This window comes from Osmerus eperlanus, chromosome 8 (genome assembly GCF_963692335.1).
Source record: "Osmerus eperlanus chromosome 8, fOsmEpe2.1, whole genome shotgun sequence".
In the NCBI taxonomy this organism is placed as follows: domain Eukaryota; kingdom Metazoa; phylum Chordata; class Actinopteri; order Osmeriformes; family Osmeridae; genus Osmerus; species Osmerus eperlanus.
In genome coordinates, this window is record NC_085025.1 from 5,259,713 (window position 1) to 5,277,611 (window position 17,899).

At 44.5% G+C, this 17,899-nt stretch overlaps 5 protein-coding genes across 6 annotated transcripts; all 5 read right to left on the reverse strand.

The window, feature by feature from the left end:
• Window positions 1-216: 216 nt before the first annotated feature.
• On the reverse strand, window positions 217-1,077 carry grem1a (gremlin 1a, DAN family BMP antagonist). The gene is made up of 2 exons (XM_062466876.1): window positions 970-1,077; window positions 217-811 (listed from the first exon to the last, which is right to left on the reverse strand). Exon 2 carries the CDS (start codon window positions 808-810, stop codon window positions 277-279), a length of 534 nt encoding a protein of 177 aa, XP_062322860.1. The 5' UTR covers window position 811; window positions 970-1,077; the 3' UTR covers window positions 217-276.
• A 78-nt stretch (window positions 1,078-1,155) lies between these two features.
• Window positions 1,156-3,916, reverse strand: LOC134024450 (neuroendocrine protein 7B2). The gene is made up of 6 exons (XM_062466875.1): window positions 3,764-3,916; window positions 2,868-3,102; window positions 2,643-2,792; window positions 2,425-2,537; window positions 2,140-2,193; window positions 1,156-1,809 (listed from the first exon to the last, which is right to left on the reverse strand). The coding sequence occupies exons 2-6, from the start codon at window positions 3,088-3,090 to the stop codon at window positions 1,681-1,683; spliced, it is 669 nt and encodes a 222-aa protein (XP_062322859.1). The 5' UTR covers window positions 3,091-3,102; window positions 3,764-3,916; the 3' UTR covers window positions 1,156-1,680.
• Window positions 3,917-4,043: 127 nt separating this feature from the next.
• Window positions 4,044-6,625, reverse strand: LOC134024448 (inactive Rho GTPase-activating protein 11B-like). Of its 2 annotated transcripts, none has more exons than XM_062466872.1 (7): window positions 6,124-6,625; window positions 5,930-6,026; window positions 5,576-5,832; window positions 5,277-5,428; window positions 4,601-5,053; window positions 4,418-4,500; window positions 4,044-4,323 (listed from the first exon to the last, which is right to left on the reverse strand). In XM_062466872.1, the coding sequence occupies exons 1-7, from the start codon at window positions 6,309-6,311 to the stop codon at window positions 4,288-4,290; spliced, it is 1,266 nt and encodes a 421-aa protein (XP_062322856.1). In that variant the 5' UTR covers window positions 6,312-6,625; the 3' UTR covers window positions 4,044-4,287. The 2 variants fall into 2 exon arrangements, with proteins under 2 accessions (XP_062322856.1, XP_062322855.1); XM_062466871.1 differs by having other exon boundaries at window positions 4,044-4,327; window positions 4,408-4,500.
• Window positions 6,626-6,725: 100 nt separating this feature from the next.
• Window positions 6,726-11,272, reverse strand: actc1a (actin alpha cardiac muscle 1a). The gene is made up of 9 exons (XM_062466874.1): window positions 11,149-11,272; window positions 9,536-9,689; window positions 9,227-9,355; window positions 8,779-8,889; window positions 8,555-8,639; window positions 8,040-8,201; window positions 7,629-7,820; window positions 7,115-7,296; window positions 6,726-6,984 (listed from the first exon to the last, which is right to left on the reverse strand). Exons 2-9 carry the CDS (start codon window positions 9,662-9,664, stop codon window positions 6,841-6,843), a joined length of 1,134 nt encoding a protein of 377 aa, XP_062322858.1. The 5' UTR covers window positions 9,665-9,689; window positions 11,149-11,272; the 3' UTR covers window positions 6,726-6,840.
• A 4,037-nt stretch (window positions 11,273-15,309) lies between these two features.
• emc7b (ER membrane protein complex subunit 7b) lies at window positions 15,310-17,654 on the reverse strand. Its single transcript, XM_062468214.1, has 5 exons — window positions 17,311-17,654; window positions 16,695-16,814; window positions 16,436-16,574; window positions 16,197-16,277; window positions 15,310-15,995 (listed from the first exon to the last, which is right to left on the reverse strand). Exons 1-5 carry the CDS (start codon window positions 17,532-17,534, stop codon window positions 15,843-15,845), a joined length of 717 nt encoding a protein of 238 aa, XP_062324198.1. The 5' UTR covers window positions 17,535-17,654; the 3' UTR covers window positions 15,310-15,842.
• Between the last annotated feature and the right edge of the window lie 245 nt (window positions 17,655-17,899).

Consider the following 17,899-nt stretch of genomic DNA (forward strand, 5'->3'; position numbering starts at 1 on the left):
GGCCACATAACTATAGTGGATGCTAATTGGCCAATGACCACAATTAAGCATGCTAATGCCATTTGAAATCCTGCAGTAAATGCCAAACAGGGAATGTCCCTGGAAATTGTGTTTCTGTCTACATAGCTGCTATTAAAGGAGTTTGGGAAGACAGTAATACATTTGTTGTTGTTTTTGTGTTCATATTTGTATTTGAAAATGTTTTGGTATTCTGCATATATTTTCTCCTCTTACTCGAGTGATCCCATGAAAATCACAATTTAAAGCGGTGTGGAATTAGTCAAGATCAATGGATGCACAGTGGCACTGTTTTACGCGCTTGACTAGTTTCTTTCTCGTGCTCGGCGTCTGCCCCGGGCAGATGAGAACGTAAGGCACTGTGGTGAAGCTTTTAGGCTTACAGGTGGAGCACGACTGAAAGGCCCCCTCTTCCTTGTAGATGTGGCGGGGAATGTAAAAAGAGTTGCACTGTCCGTAGCAGAAACGGTTAATGATGGTGCGACTGAGGCATCCTTCTTCCTCGATGGTCTGCTTTAACGGCTGCGTCTTGCACCAGTCCAGTTTAAGATAGCGGCGCTCCGTCACATGCAAGGCTTCTTGGCTGGACTCGAGCACCTCGTCCGCAGTCGTCACCGGGTTCGTTCCTCGGACCACAAACCCATGCTTTGGCGTTTGTGGTGATCGTTCGGATTCGTTGGGGTTGTACTTATATGGATGAGGAAAGACGCCCTGGAACACTCCGGCTCCTGGGGCTCTCGGAGGGCATAAAAGCAACCAGAAAGCAACGGTGAAAATGGGAGATATCTTCATCCTTGGAGACAAATAAAGAGCTAAATGAGACACTCATACAAATAAAAGTGGGACAATAATGCATTTACGCATAGACTTTTGGCGCAACTTGCGCATATTCCCATTTGATGATCCACTAATACAGAGATTAATTTAGTTTAATTATCTGAAAGGGCTCACCTGTTTCCTAGGTATAACGTCAACTAGTTGATAATCACAAGCGGTCCGTGTAGTTGATGTTGGGTATTCCTGAAAGATGCGTTTATGAATGAGAAAGACTCGACTGTCTGGCTTAAATGGTTTGGAGGGTACACGCCCTCTTAACCGCCCCTTGCCAGTGAAAGATAATCATAAAATTTGAAAAACTGCAGCTTAAATTATTTATTTGACTTCACGATGAACAACAAAGAAACTGGAAGTTTACGCAGTATGCAAATGGTAAAACGACAGCAAATTACAGTGTTCAAATCAGCACACATACAGTATAATTGATTAATAATGTGGTTCATGAAAGCAGTAACAGTTCAGTGCACATATAACTGAAATAAGATTACCATAATCTTCAGTCTGACTTCAGAAAATAGACCCCTAAATTGATATGATTGACATATCTGGAATTCAATGTAAATAACTTCTGTATACAAACTGAATTTGTTAATATATGTAACTAAACATCTGACCACATCAATACTGCAACTGATTATTGTATTGGAACATATAGGTCATACTATGCCATGATGAAAAAGCAATTTCTTTAATTAGCATTATACTCTCAATACTTCATACACTTTAATGTGATACATACATATTTTTTTCTATCTACTTTGATCAGTAGATTTGACAGGTAATTACGATACGGTAAGGTAAGGTGAGTGGGCTCTAAAGGAGCTTTCAGGTTGTGGTCTTGCTAGGGGTTGTTTTAATGGCAGTGTTCTCGCCCTCCTCCTCAGGAAAGTGGGGAACAGACTTCTTGGCAACCACTTTGTCCAGCCGCTGTCCCATCAGGTAAGGGTTGGTGCTCTACACACAGGGACAAAAAGATACTTTCAGAAGTCAAAGTCATCAGAGAAGGTTTGTCATTTTCAATTCAACATCGAACATGAGGGAAAACTTACACACAGTTATTCACTCAACCACCCTTAACAACGGTGTCAACATTTGGTGACATTTCTGAGCATACAGTGATGTCGGTTTGATCAAGATCCATTTCTGTTTTTGCAGAGTTGATAGATATTAAACTATTCAGACTTTCATTTGTCTTCATATCTATAGTTTAAAAGTACAGTGGTGGTTTAGGTATGTTTCAACTACTCAACTGAAGCAAACAGGAAAAGGTAAAAAGCACTATACCCTTTTTCTTCTGTTTGGGCCACCCTTCAGTTTCTGGTACAACAGCTCCTTGTTCTAAAGGAGAAAACAAAAATATCAATGCAGACAAATCATTTCCACTGTTTAACAGCAAATACCTATAACTTTAACAACTGTTAACAAAGTGATTTAATTCCTTTTCAGAAAACAACTGGTGACATCCTTTGGATCTGTCTAATCAACCTACCAAGTTGAAGGGAATACCAATAAATTAAAACACTTTTTGTTGTCGTTTAAGAATTCCCTACTTTCTTTGTTTCTACTCACCCACTTGGCCAGAGCAGGGTAGTCATGCTCTGGGTCAAACAGGTTCTGGTGCTTCTGGAAGTCTCTGCTAAACTCTGCCGTATCAGGGGAGTTCTCCATGCATCCATCTGCAACTGTATCCAGATACAACAAGCGTCTTTATAAGCAACAAGGTTCACCGAGTTGTTCTTATGATTTAGCTTTAATAGCTTTGAAAATGAGTGACTCCATTAGCCCACCTGTCTTTCCCAGTGGGCAGGGGTTGGGAGGGTCAGGGTACCCATGATCCTCAGTGAAGTCTTTAGGGATGTTGTCTCCTGTCAGCTCTGCTACAATATTGGGGATGTTTCCGTAGGGACCCAAGTGCTGCAGCCCCTCATGAGCGCCACCTGGTGGAATATAAATTAAGAACTTGCGTGAACCATGGACATTTGAACATGTTTTCAGCTAATCAAAAGACCCACCTTGGATGCTCTGAGGGCCGACGATGTTGGTAGCTTGGTGAGCAGGGTACTCGACCCTCGGCCGAGCGATGCCCAGTTGCTCCATCACACCGTGGAGGAGGCGTTGGATGTCGGCTTCAGACACCTGGTCCGCCGTGCGGGTGTTGCGCCCCGATGTCAATCCCGTCATACATACTAGGACCGCCAGAAGCCATGTCCGACTTAACCTGACCGCCGAGAGCATTTCAAATTTCGACTGTAAACATACAAACAAGGACAAAACAAGGGAGTTAGGTGGCTGAGCGGTGAGGGAATCGGGCTAGTAATCCGAAGGTTGCCAGTTCGATTCCCGGCCAACGTCAAATGACGTTGTGTCCTTGGGCAAGGCACGTCACCCTACTTGCCTCGGGGGAATGTCCCTGTACTTATTGTAAGTCGCTCTGGATAAGAGCGTCTGCTAAATGACTAAAATGTAAATGTAAAGACTTCAGTTGAGCGTCATTTGTGTAGAATGATTTACTTCCTTAAAAAAACCTTTGCTGTATAGCCTTATATTAATGATATATGCTAAATATAGGCTACAATAATAACAGCCTAATAATAATAACAATAATAGCCTACTATATTCGGGGGCATATAAACAACAGATGCGTAAATTCAGCGCAAATGATTCAGTGGCTGCTGTAGATATTAACATCCCACCTCATAGTAAAAGATTTGTCACTACGTATTATGAGCAATGGAAACAAAAATAAAGGTGCGCCATTCATGCACGTTTAGTCAGAGACAAACATAGGCCACTGTCACCATCCAAGATAGGATCGACTTATTGAATATGTACAATAAAGCATATCTACTGGAGCGTATTACATACATTTCATGGGTGCTGTATTTGCCGAGATTAATATTTTTCCTACCGTGTCGTCTGGATGCGGGAAGCTTGTGAAGCTAGAGGATGCTGATCCTAGTTATACAGACCATTAGCGGTTGCCAAGGCACAGACACCCACTCACTCACTTCTCCTTCGTACTGATTGGTTGACGGACAAGGACGATCAGAACCGGAAATTAAGTGTAGGCCTATGAAGGAAGCTTGTAGTATAAATTGTGGGGAACGTTCTGTACACGCTGCAACGTATGAAGGTGGGACTACACCATTTGCTAAACTGTTCAAATGACATGAATGAGATTTTGAAAACGTAAAATATTTATTGATATATTTTGTAAACTTTCACCTTGGAGTAAACATCTTACACAGGGGAAAATAAAGTTGATAAATATTATGTATATAAAACATCTGACCATGTGCAAGACCAAATAAAATACAGTTCAGCGTCACAATGGTCTGTGGCTGCAAAGATGGCACTACATAGCAGATTTGTCTTCTCCATGGTGTCCCATTGAGAGCACAGATGGCCAGTCACCATCCCCCTCTACTCTGGTCAGTTCAGAGGTGAAATAGCCGTGTTCTCAGACTCTGTCCTGCCAGAGCGAAAATCAAACAATAATCGTATTAATACCTGCCTCCTCCCACACCACAACACACAGAGCTGAATGTTTACCTTGCCTTGGCTTGAACCGTGTTCTCTGTTCCTCCCTGTGGCTGTTCAAAGGGGATTTGCTCAAAGACGCTGTGTGACTCCAGGGTTTATGAGCTACAGATGAAGATACATGAAATAAAAGCAAAAAATAAAAGCAATCACATAAAAAAAGGACAAAAGCCAAAACATCACAAACTGTATATCTTGTTCCTACCTGTGTGCAGAGTGTTGCACCTGAAGGCGAGAACACTGGGGAAGGTCTCCATCCCCAGGCTTCTCCTGAGAGATGGCCTCCTCCGAGGAGTCGACCTCTCATCCAGAACTGAGGCAGAGGACGGCCTCTCATCCAGACCCGAGGCAGAGGACGGCCTCTCATCCAGACCCGAGGCAGAGGACGGCCTCTCATCCAGACCCGAGGCAGAGGACAGCCTCTCATCCAGACCCGAGGCAGAGGACAGCCTCTCATCCAGACCCGAGGCAGAGGACAGCCTCTCATCCAGACCCGAGGCAGAGGACGGCCTCTCATCCAGATCCTGAACTAAGCCATGTTGAGGACTGTGCGTCTGGTTTTCAGTACCTTCCAAGACTGTGCTTCTCTCAGAGTGAGTCTTCTCCTCCAAGTATAACAGAACTGGAACACTCTTCAATATGAACTCAGGGATAACACCTGCATACAGAGAAGGTATGTATCCTTCTTCTTCATCATCATCAACACCCCACCACTTTCTTTACATAATGCATTTATTTACCATACACTTATCCAAATATAACATATAGAAAAAAAATTGAACCTACGACCTCATGATCTTCAATCAAATGCCTGACCCCTGACCCATCCCACCCCCTTAGATGCAGTAACGGTAACATATAATGAGGAGTGAGGCCCATACCAAATGTGTAGGCATTCTCTATTAGAGATAGCACCACCTCTGTTTTCAGGTGAATGGATCTGTCCAGCTCCTCTGCTGTGTTACACAGCGACATCAGGCATGGAGCAAAGATCAACGCCAGGTTACTGCAGGTCATCTGGTTCTCACTGCATCTGAAGATGACGACATGTCAGAAGGGCGGAGTCTGTTACATCGGAATGTGGCGCAGTAGGTGACTTCAACCCCGTGGAAACCACAGGAGCCCCAAGCTAATCCCCAGAGCCAACGTTCTCCAGCTTATGTATAGTTTCGGCACGCACCTCTGGGAAACCCTGGACAGGAAGTTGAGGATGTAGCGCAGAAAGGAAAGGTTTCTCTTTGGCAGGAGGCAGGACAGCAGCTGAATGGCAGAAGTTCTCTCCGAGACAGAGGGCAGTTGCTGGGCTTTGAGCAAGGCTGCTTGGAGGTCGGAGGGGAACAAGGGCTTGGGCAGCTCCCGGCAGAACTGTTTCAGGAGGCAGGCTACATCACAGGGGAAGGCTGTGGATAGACAGGCCTCGCCACGATTTAACCTGGCCTGAAATAGACAGCCAGTTTGAAACGGTCAATGATCCTCTGCCTACAAGTTGGTAGTTTTGCTTGTGGCATAAACAAAGAAAATGAAACACACTTACCCTTAGGGCTCTCTGACGAAGCACAGAGCCAGATTTCCTGAATAGTCCCACAGTGCAGACATGTTCCGATAGGTGCATGCAAGCGTCCACCAAAAAGCTGATATAAAACACCGTCGACAATTCGATCAATTTTGTAGAAATGTGAAACGCAATGAGATTTCATTATGAAACAAGGTCAATTATAGCCTACTTGCCGTGGTACGATAATATCCTCAGCAATGGAACACTGCGGTAAACATTCCAGCGACACTCCAAAAACCTTTAGGCCCCATGTAACTTTTTTTTCTTTTTCTCTCCGAATGGTCTTTAATTTGATTCCATGAACAACATGAAGGTAATGAGATACAGAAACGGGAATGACGTTATGTTCCTTAATCTTCATGTTTCTATATCACTCAAGGTGTGGCGTAATGTTTTATCATGCAAATTGTCATGGGCGTTCGCTTGAGCAACACTATTTATCTGGCTTCATCAACAGCTCGAGTCGCGTAGCCAGTGTTCAGCAGGTGTTTGATGCGTCACTAATTGGCCAAGGAGTTTCATAATTGAAGGCTTTGTGAAAGGTCAAGCTGTTCCCGACTGCTAGTACCATACTCCCGCCATACATACTGTATACAGTGTGTTCCAGTCAGACTTAGGCTATATCAAGGATTTGATAGACTATATTTTACTCACACTTTATACAATCTTGTCGTTATACTATTTTGTCTTAAAAATGTGCTATTCTATTTTGTCGTCAAAACTCAAGGCATTCAATAAATTAGCTTCTAAAAAAACTAAGGCAGACACCAGAAAACCCCTTGCTTACTGTTACAGGCAACTATTTTTATTACAACAGTACATGTATATACAGTAAACGGCACAGTACAAATGCAGACAGAGGAGTGGATGTGGTTGTAGTGATGTTGGATTTAGAAGCACTTCCTGTGGACGATGGAGGGGCCTGCCTCGTCGTACTCCTGCTTGCTGATCCACATCTGCTGGAAGGTGGACAGGGAAGCCAGGATGGAACCACCGATCCAGACGGAGTACTTACGCTCAGGGGGAGCAATGATCTGGGAAAGGGAGAAGAGAAAATGCGTCAAACGTTGGCCTGAACCATAACCCCTTGCTTTATATCAGCGGACAAACGTGTAAATCTGACGTAAATTGATTTGAATTGAATTTGATGTTGCTGGTTCTCACCTTGATCTTCATTGTGCTGGGGGCCAGAGCGGTGATCTCCTTCTGCATACGGTCAGCAATACCAGGGTACATGGTGGTACCGCCGGACAGCACATTGTTGGCGTACAGGTCCTTACGGATGTCAATGTCGCACTTCATGATGCTGTTGTAGGCTGTCTCATGGATACCGGCAGATTCCATTCCTGTGCAGGTGAGAGGAGCAAAGTCACTTGGATGCCCAACAGTGTGCGTTCACTCCACGCCGTAAACACCAAATTGAATCCGCAACGTGAATCAGTACACTGAAATTCGTAAATAGCCTAAGCGAAAATGTATCGCGAGTTAAAATGTTTGAATGCAGAGACATATTTGGTAGGCCATGCGTTTATGTGAGTGTGAGGTTTTCAGTTGGGCACTAGAGAGCAGTAGAGCATGGAGTAATAAGGACTCATTGGGTATTTTCCCTGTAGAACTATGAAAGTTTGGTACTCTCTAGAAGTAGGCTATCTAAAATGAAAACTATAGGTGAACGCACCAATGAAGGAAGGCTGGAAGAGGGTCTCGGGGCAGCGGAAACGCTCGTTGCCAATGGTGATGACTTGTCCGTCGGGCAGCTCGTAGCTCTTCTCCAGGGAAGAGGAGGAGGCGGCGGTGGCCATCTCATTCTCGAAGTCCAGGGCGACGTAGCACAGCTTCTCCTTGATGTCACGCACGATCTCACGCTCAGCTGTAAGGGGGCAAGTTCACAGAGTCAGCGCGAGAGCAAGTCCAACGTAAACAGAAACTGTGTTAGTAGGGCCGTCTTTCTATTACGCACTGCGTTACTCACTCGAATTACACAACAGCAGGGTATCTCCGTGTTAACACATTGCCACACGATAAACTACTAAACAAACAATGATGTTATGGTGTTGTATAGCTATGTCTCTCGTGGTGGGCTTTTTACCGGTGGTCACGAAAGAGTAGCCACGCTCAGTCAGGATCTTCATCAGGTAGTCAGTCAGGTCGCGACCGGCCAGATCCAGACGCATGATGGCGTGGGGAAGAGCGTAACCCTCATAGATGGGGACGTTGTGGGTCACACCATCACCGGAGTCCAGCACGATACCTGTCGGAGGCAAACACAGATGGTAAGTGGAGGCACGGAAAACAGACAGCCGCTGCAAACAGTGTTTATGTAACATGGATGCACGTCATGCTTTAAAACAGGTCTACGGTGTCTATAAGTGTAGGTCTGTAGGTTACAAAATGTGATATGTTTACTAAAATATCTTATGGGTTCAATATATTAAATTTCAATTTAAAATAGTTCAATAGATGGAAAAGTTATGAAATGTCATACTAGGGTGACATCATACTAGGCCTATTATGTTTATGTATTGGCTTATGCTGTGTGTTGTAGGCTAGTATGGCTATGGCCTACTATGGCGTCCAGTGAGCGTAAGTACTACGGGGACTCACCAGTGGTACGACCGGAGGCGTACAGGGACAGCACAGCCTGGATGGCCACATACATGGCGGGGACGTTGAAGGTCTCAAACATGATCTAAGAGGAGATGGAGAAAGGAGGCATATTATAGACCAAAGCAAAACACCGTTAAAGCCCTGGCAAACAAAATACTTACACATAACTATATCCATATTGTAATCGATTAACGATGGGTGCTGTGGTGAGGTACACTCACCTGTGTCATCTTCTCCCTGTTGGCCTTGGGGTTCAGGGGGGCTTCAGTGAGCAGGGTGGGGTGCTCCTCGGGGGCTACACGCAGCTCGTTGTAGAAGGTGTGATGCCAGATCTGACCAGGAGAGGGGGGCGGGAAGAATTGGTTAGAGCACTATAGCGTGCAGAACTCACGAGGAATAACTACTAATGTAGTGAGATCATAAAGCTGTCTAAATCTCCTGATTACTTTTTCTACATATAAACGTTCACTTTTTTGTTGTTACTAAATAGTTGGTTCTTTGTGTGGATAATTGTGTTCAGATAGTCTATATTTTGGCATCATTGCATGTTAAAGGACATTCCTTATGATCCACGTATCATCTTGATACCAAATACTATATTTACCAGTAGTTACTATATATATACTATAGCCTAGCCTATTTGCGTGATGCCTCTATTAAGCTACCCACCTTCTCCATATCGTCCCAGTTGGTGATGATGCCATGCTCGATGGGGTACTTAAGAGTCAGGATACCTCTCTTGCTCTGAGCCTCGTCTCCTACGTAGCTGTCCTTCTGACCCATACCCACCATCACACCCTGTAGACAGGAAGAATGGGTCAGGCACCGCATTTTCGCACAAGCATCCTTCAACTTTACACGTAGGAATTGTCGTTCGTTCTCCGTCAAATGTACTTGCATAACTTCATTATGTCGTTTAGGTCATTAAGAACTAACAACTGAAGTGACGGAGATACAAAATATTTACAAGTTGCATACCTGGTGACGGGGGCGTCCAACGATGGATGGGAATACAGCACGGGGAGCATCATCACCGGCGAACCCAGCCTTGACAAGCCCAGAGCCGTTGTCGCACACGAGTGCGGTAGTCTCATCGTCGTCACACATGATTGGTCTTGTGTTGGGTGGCCTTCTGTTGGAGGAGAAGAGCGACGCCGGTTAGAGTTTGGCCACTGCACTCTTTACGTAGCGACAGCAGTCTTCCATGAAGTCTAGTTCTAATCTTGTTCTGAAAAGACGGCTCGAACGTGTCTAGCGGTTAAAAAGTTACAATCACCGCTTACTCAACATACTGTTGTACGGTTCCCACCAAATTAAGCCTCTAATCTCAGTTAACTTTGTCACTGATTTAAATACAAAATTATTGGTTATTTACATCTACACATGAAATCTGTTGAATAAGTGATTATTATTGTTTTGTTCTTTAGGACAACTATATCTTATGAAGGAAATTAACATGAGTGAAAAAAATGAAAAAGTAACCTAACCAGTTTGAATGGAACAGAACCCCAACCTCTATCGCCTCCGCCTTTCTCTCCACCCTCCCATGTAAAGCCAAAAAGGGGCATAGTAGAAGCCCTCACACCACCAAGCTATTTTAAGCCCTGGCCCTTGTCATTCTAAGCGTCAGCCAGACAAAACTCTACCCTACCCCCCCCCCCCCCCCCCCACCTCATCCTCTCCTTCTTCCCTGATCTCCCAGCCCCCTCCTCCTTCTCCCCCACCCCCTATCTGAACCAGAGCTCATTCACAGCTGAAGAAGCTTGTCTTTTGACAAGTGACAGTGGGGACACAGCTGTCACCACATAGTAACTCCTGTGTGTGGCCCTGGAGCATGTGCTGCAATCCTTCCCGTCCTCCTTGACTCTGGCCCTTCTTGAGCCTTTCTCAGCGCATTCAGCCTCTGTGGCTTGTCTCTGCTGCTGACAACTGTCCTCCCTCCTGACTCTCTAGCTGTCCAGTCTCTCGAGCCTCACACTTCTGCATCTGTAGTCTCTCCTGGCTCCTCGGTTCACCAGCCCTCCTATTCCCCCAAGCCCCTACAGCATCTCCAGCTTCCTGCAGCCCCCCCCCCCCCTGAACCCTCCTTCCTCCAGGCTGTGGCTGCCCTGTGCTGGGATGATGAGAGCTGCAGGCCTGGAACTCCTGAGCGTCCACTCTGCTCTTCTCTCCTATCCTCAGACTGCAGGTGACTTTCACACATGTACAGCCAAGAAGAGCTGTCAGTCACAAACAACAAGCCAACTCTGTCCTCCACACACTCTTCTCTCTATCCTCCTCTGGCCTGACATCTCTTCCATCCCTCAATGATTCCCTGCCTGGCCTAACTACAACACTGAAAGAGTAAGCATCCGTGGCAAGTTTCAAGACTAGCTTCTTGTTTAAAAATAAATAAATCTATGAAACACACTACTGTAGGATAAATCTGTCGTTTCGCTTGTAAAATGTTAACACTATGACAAAATAGTTGCTGAGTAGCTGACAAAGTTTGTATCATAGCACAGAAAACATCCTGTCAGTCTCCTGTCTGTCGTAGTCCAAAGAGAAAACAAGTGGCAGGCAGCTGTTGTGACAGAGGTATAGACACTCACCAAGTTGTACTGCAAGACTGGAGTTTCCACTGGGACAAAGGGCGAGGGTGAGGGGTGCTCCTTAAATATGCCCCTCCGTTCCAGGACCGGGGGGCCGGGGGCCTGGGGGCGGGGGGCCTGGGGGCGGGCTCAGAAGATCACACAAGCCCAAATAAGAGCTGCTAAAAAATGGTTCACGTAGAAGTGTATCCTGTGTCAGGTCCGCTGTGAGGGGACGCTATGCCGCTAAAATGGAGCGATGTTTCCTTGGAGACGGCGGTCCCGCCCCAGGACAAAAATAAAGGGTTGGCAGTAGAGCGGAGGTTTGATTATTGGGGAGGGAGGGTGGCGTAAAATATGGATAAGTGGACTGAAATATGATGTGAAAAAATACCCTGCCGTCTTGACATTATTCTTCATGATCAAGGAACTGCAGTCAGTGCCTGGGAGAGATCTGGCTCCGGTGTGAGCCCAGTCTTTCCTATAGGCTCTGACCACATTCAATCTTTCATGGAACCTGTCGAGGGCATTGTGAAGATGTGATACAATTAGTAGGAAGCTGATGACAGAAAGGGTTCCATGTGTTCCATGTGTAAAATGAGGAAGTGACAGAAATGATCTGCTTCCATTTTTCTTGTTTGTTTACATTTTGGTAACTGCATGAACTGTATGAACCTTTAATACCATCATCAGACAACAATAAAGACTGTATCTCTCTTCAATTTAGTCTAACTGTCCTCGCGTGCTAATGTGACCAAGTTGTTTTACGGGGGTTGGGATTGGGGACCAGAGGATTGTATCTGTAACACTAGAACCCTTATGGTGGGGCTTGTTAAGGAGTAGTTCGTGGGACACTCTGCATAGCTTATGGAAAAGTGCCTATGTTGGTCTGCCAGCTCTGTGGCATGTCGGAGCGGAAGAGAGTCCGAAACATGCCAGACAGCTGAGAGACTGAGAGGGGAAGATGAGGTGTGTGTGGGGGGGGGGGGGGGGGAGAAAGAGGGTGGTAGACTGGGGGAGGAGTGAAAGAAGGGAGGAGTGGGGTGGGAGAAGGAGATTGGTAGATTGGAGGAGGGTAGGAAGAAAGAAGAGGTGGGGTGGTGAGAAGTAGGGTGGTAGATTGGAGGAGGGCTGGAAGGTGGGGAGGGGGTGGAGGGGGCAAGTGTCAGTGTCGAGACCCTCCTCCACTCGACAGACCTCAGGGACAGCCTGTGGCTGTCCTGGCAGGAGCTGGGCTCTGATTGGCTCCACTCTCTCCTTTTAGGGTCATGGTGCGTGACAGGTGTCACTGACTGTACAGCGCTGCAGAGCCAGGGTGGAGAGTCCGCTGCCCTAACTCCTTATTCGCCACCTCGCTCCCTGCACCCCCGGCTCCTGTATTGTACCCTATCAGGAAACAGAAGCCTTTTTTCTATATTGAGTCTGAGCCTTCAAGACCCCACCACCACCCCCACACAGCCACCTTCAACAATCAAGATAGTGAAATACTCCATTTGAAGCTTTACCTCAAAGGGAGTTGCCAAACTTACTTTCCATTACATTTCCATTCTCAGAAACCGATTTCTAACAATCCTGAGAACATTCAGTTATTATGATTTAAGATCAACAAGGAATTTCTTCAAAATGGTGTCATGGAACAAACTCAGTATCAGTCTGGTCAGCTCATGTCTAACATTCTAGGGCTGCCATTGTGTGTGTCTATGTGTGCATGTCCCATTTTGGGAGAATGACTTCAAGCAAAAAGGTATTACAGGCATTCACTGAACCTGTGTTCCACTAAGAGGTGCCACACTCGGATTATGTGTGAGCATTTTTTAACTCGGTGTAGTCCCGCTGGCTGCTGGGATGCCTCTATATTTAGAGTTTATTTCACAGCAGCAAAGATGGCTGGTGGACTCGGCCCTTCAGGATTCCCCTGGACACAACCCCAGTCAATCAGACATAGCAGAGTGGAGGTGGGAGGAATTCTGCTCTTTTCTAGAGTATCCAGCTCTTATCTGTATGTGCCACGTACACATTTGTTTTACTCACTAGGCCTGTTTTATCATACAGAGATAGTTGTAATATGTGAAAGGGTATGCCTCTTGGTAACCCCAAATCTTCATCTCCAGGTCTTTAGCAGGATAAGTGGTATCTGTCTTCAAAGGTTTGTGTATTTTGAATGGCCCTCATCCTTATAAGGCTATGTAAGACAGACAGGCCTTGTATGTTGGTGTCTGACAGCTGCCCACCTCCTTGGCCTGTCCTGGTCAACTGAACCATCAGCTCTAATGGACAGCAAAACAGCTGCTAACCACAAATGCTTTCTCATCATTTACTCTACCTTCGGACACGAGTGATTCATTTCTCACTTGGTTTCTCTATTACAGAAAATTTGAAGATCGGCACATTTTCAATGAAAGCCTAAATCAAGCATAGAGTGTTTTAGAGTGACTACTTTTTCTGACCTGATACCTAATACCTGTCGCCTACATTTGTTCCATTTTCATGACAAGCAACAGTTGCTCTCTGCGGGATATGTTCACACCTGTTGTTGTCAAGAGGCTCCTCTAAATGCATGTGTTAAACCTTCTAATATTTCACTACTCTTAACTCCATACCTGTTACACATTACCTAAGTGGCTGGCGCAGAGGGGAAATCAAGACTTGACTGTGGGGTAATTGTATTGTCTGTCTTCCTCTTCTCACTATGTAGTACGTGGTAGTGTGCCACATGCCTGCAGAAACAGGTGCTGACAGAGAACAGACAGCATGTTGATAGGCCTGTTAATCAGGAATTTCGATAGGAATATTCTCCATATTGAAGAGCATTTCTCACTGTATATCATGACAAAGACTAATAGTTGTCTGGCAAAGACTGCAGGCGTTATATCTGCTGTTGTGTATTCTTCAAACATGATTGTGTAAAATCCTTCAATATAAACCCAGTGCTGTAATTCCTATTAACCCTCGTGCTGCCTTCGGGTCACATGACCCAAAGGTTCATAACGAACCATCGTTGTGTTTACCCAATTTTACCCAATACAAAAACAAATTAAAATAATTTTCTTTTAACCTTTGCAATGTGGGGGGTCTGAGACAGCCCAACGGTTAAAAGAAAATGCTTCACTTTGTCTTTGTATGCGGTAAATCTGTCGCAATACGACGGTGGGTCACAATGACTGATGGGTCAGAATGACCCGAAGATAACACAAGGGTTAAACAACAAGCAATAGTGTATCTGTCTTGGTTTCTTGAATTTCCTTCAGGATTAAAAGTGAATTGAATGTAATATTTATCAATTACAGTTTTGGGGGGTTTACAAGTATTTGAAATACATGACAATTAATCCACAGGTTACTGTTTCTATGCCGTACCCAGGGCTGCCAGTGTGTGTCAGAATGTGTGTGTGTGTTTTACAATGTGCTGAAGAACCTGTGTCTAGTTAGGGCACAGGGCACTGCCAGCCGTTTCTCAGATAGTGTCAGCTCTATAAATATGTGGAGTGCTTTAGAAGTTTCCATGTCAGCACTCCATTGTCTACTGAGCCACAGGTGTGTATGGGGGGGGGCTCTGCATTCAGAGCCATTGTGAACTGTACTTTGTAGACAACTATAGCAAGTTTGGCCTAAAGTAAATATGTAATATTCTTACACAGCAACAGTAGTAAAGGTAAAACTTGGAGGAATCTGACATGGGTTCCCTTGGCTGGAAATATGACCAAAGCTGAACTGAAGTCCCTAACCATATCACAAATCCTGTGTTTCGGGAAGAATGCAAAGGAAAACATTGTGTTCGGCAGACATATAGTGAAATTTATTGCAGGACTAATTATTTGTATGATATGCGAGGCAGTTAGCAAACTGAATGTATTCTTAGCTATACACTACTATGCCATCTAAGTCAAGTATTATAATTATAATCTCGTTGTTATGATCAGTGACCTATGCTCTTTTGTAAAGCTCTCTCTTGGAAGTCGCTTTGGATAAAAGTGTCTGCTAAATGCATAAATGTAAATGTAATGTAAGTATTAGGGCCTAGATGTAGACTTTTAACGATCACAATGTATTGCACAGCGATCAGCTCCTCTACGTATACAATGTGGAGCGTACTGCCATCTACGGCCCCCAAATACATCCCATAATAAATCAAGGCTAGTCCTATCCATTAAACCCAAGGACACAAAAATTAGACAAGCATAAGCTCTTATCACAATTTATTAACCTTGGTATTTAAATAAGTCTGTTTTTTTTTTAATTAGAATTAAAATTCAATCCATCTGATTCATTCACAGTCGTATTTACTCAACAAAAAAAAAATCTCAATAGTTTATATAAGCTCTCATTCAAGTAGTGGAAGTAGACTTGACATATGATTCTGAGATACAGCAGCAGTTAGTAAGAGTACACACCAGAGAGTTAGCGACAGTAAGTTGGGCGATAAAGTACCTGAATGAGAGGTATGAGAACAACCAAGCAGGCATAACAGAATGACAGTTACAAACATCAAAAGAAAGTGTAAAATCTTTCAGGTCGAATCGAAAGGTTATAACAGTGCAGTGCAAAAAAAGAAAGAAAAAAAAGACAGCTTTCCTTCCCATGTTATTTTGCAAGACTTCCGGAAAAACAAGGGACTCTCAAAGAAGGTGGGGAAAACTGTACAACAGACAACTCTTAAAAATCTTGCTTCCATGGCAGGATACCGCAGCTCTTCAGACCAGGTCTGAGTGGGTGTCACTACCTCCTCTTCACCGCAGCTCTGCTGCTGCTCTTGCTGCCCCCCCCTGGTTTCCCAGAGCCCTTGGAGCCCGAGAACAGCTTGGTCATGAACTCAGAGACATCTGGCAGCTCAGGGTTGGGGTTCAGCATGTTCATGGACTGCTCCATTTCCTGAAAGATAAAGGGCAATAAGGGTCAAACTATGAGTGGGTAAGCATGCCACAACACTGTGGTCAAAGGACCTCTATCAGAAGGGATACCTCTCGCTTGGAGATATGCTGTCAACTAGAAGGATCTACTAATTGTAACACCCTGAAATATACTCGGAATGCCTCGTTATAGGGACAGTGACCAGGAAGTTTTTTCTTTTACCTTTCTCATCTCAGGGTCGTTGGTGTTTACAACCTTGGGCAGCAGGACTATGATCAACAGAGGCAGGACCATCATCATTACCTGAGGGGGGACATGGACAAACAAACAGCATTCGTGAGTCTTCTCCTGACCTTTATCACCCCCCCCTCGTCATCACGTTGTGCCCACCCATCTTACTACGTATCTAAGCAACACCAAAGCAGGGGAGGATTGCAGGTTTGTGGGCATCACAATCTCACCATGGGGTTCATGAGGAAGTCTGTCCACCCCCAGGTCTCCCTCTTCATGAAGTAGGTATGAGGGCCTGGAGACCTGATCTGAAGAGGATACGGCTGGCGGATCACCTCTGAAGTCTTGATGTAGTTCACAAGACGTGCCCTATGAAGAGATTTAAAAGTATGGGATGAAGGAGAAAAACAGGTGTAGCATTTTTAGTTCAGGGTGAATGTCCCTTACACCAACAAACATCCATAATGAAAACCTCTTTAAGTTTAATACCTCATTTTGCCTTTGGATGTTATGTCTACTCGGACTGGCTCAAACTTATATCCGGGTGAGATGACCTCAACGACATATGATCCCGAAGGAACATCGTTTACAACGAAGCCTCCATCACTTCTGTAAAAAACAAACAGGGACGTACACAGACTGATGAGCAGAGAAGGGCTGCATTCAAATTCCACATACATTCTTCAGAAAATTTCTGTGTGACATGTGAATGTTTGTTGTAGGTATTGGTCATAGTTTGGTATTGGTCATAGTTAATTTAAACCCTTGACGCAGGCGACCTCTATAGTTCTACAGGGATTTTACAAGCGGTGTCAATGTGACAGGCTAGCTTACGTATACGTTTACAACAATATTACATACATACAACGTATGTTAGCTAGCTAGAAACGTTTGTGAATTATAAAACATTGCAAAGTAAAAAGCAATTAATGTACAAGAAACAATCAGCTTACTCGTTTTTGGGTAGAATTGACTGATAGGGAAGAAGTGACCGGGATAATGTAATAGGCCTGCTAGCCTACTGTAGTTGGCAAAACGTCAAGCAGCACGTAGCTTGCCATTACTGTAAACAATACAAATATGCGTATTACAGACGTTATATTACCTCAAAAAGCCCACATACTCCTCGCCTTCCACAAGAACTCGAGCTGTCGAAATCCAGTCTTGAGTTTTTACTCCAGGAACTATTGCCCGACCCTCGATTTTGAAGCGATCCCCATTCGCCTGAACAGCTAGCCCCACAGGCCCCGTTTCCATGTCATTGAAACACCACGCCAAAACCAACATGGTATGCAAGAGAAAACATAATTCAGCTATTCTTATATGCATTATTGCGTGTAACTAGTATATTACTATAAGTAAATATTAACTATTTCGACGATTTAGTAATGTATCAAGCCAAGCAGCTGAGCGTTTGCATCAGCTGTCTCCACTAGGAAATGACGTAACACGTTTAAAAAAACTTTATCGTTACAGTCCGGAAGTTGTGATGACAAATAATCATGACAAATAATCATAGCAAATAATGTGCCCAGAAGTTCTGGTTTCTTGGAGACATTTATCTAAACTTGAATGTTTCGGGAGTGGAGCTCTAATAAAATGTATTTCAATTATTTCAATTCGTTTTTTCTGTTAACCTATTGTGATAGTAATTACATGATGAGTTAAGAACAATCCGGTAGTCCCCTTTAATC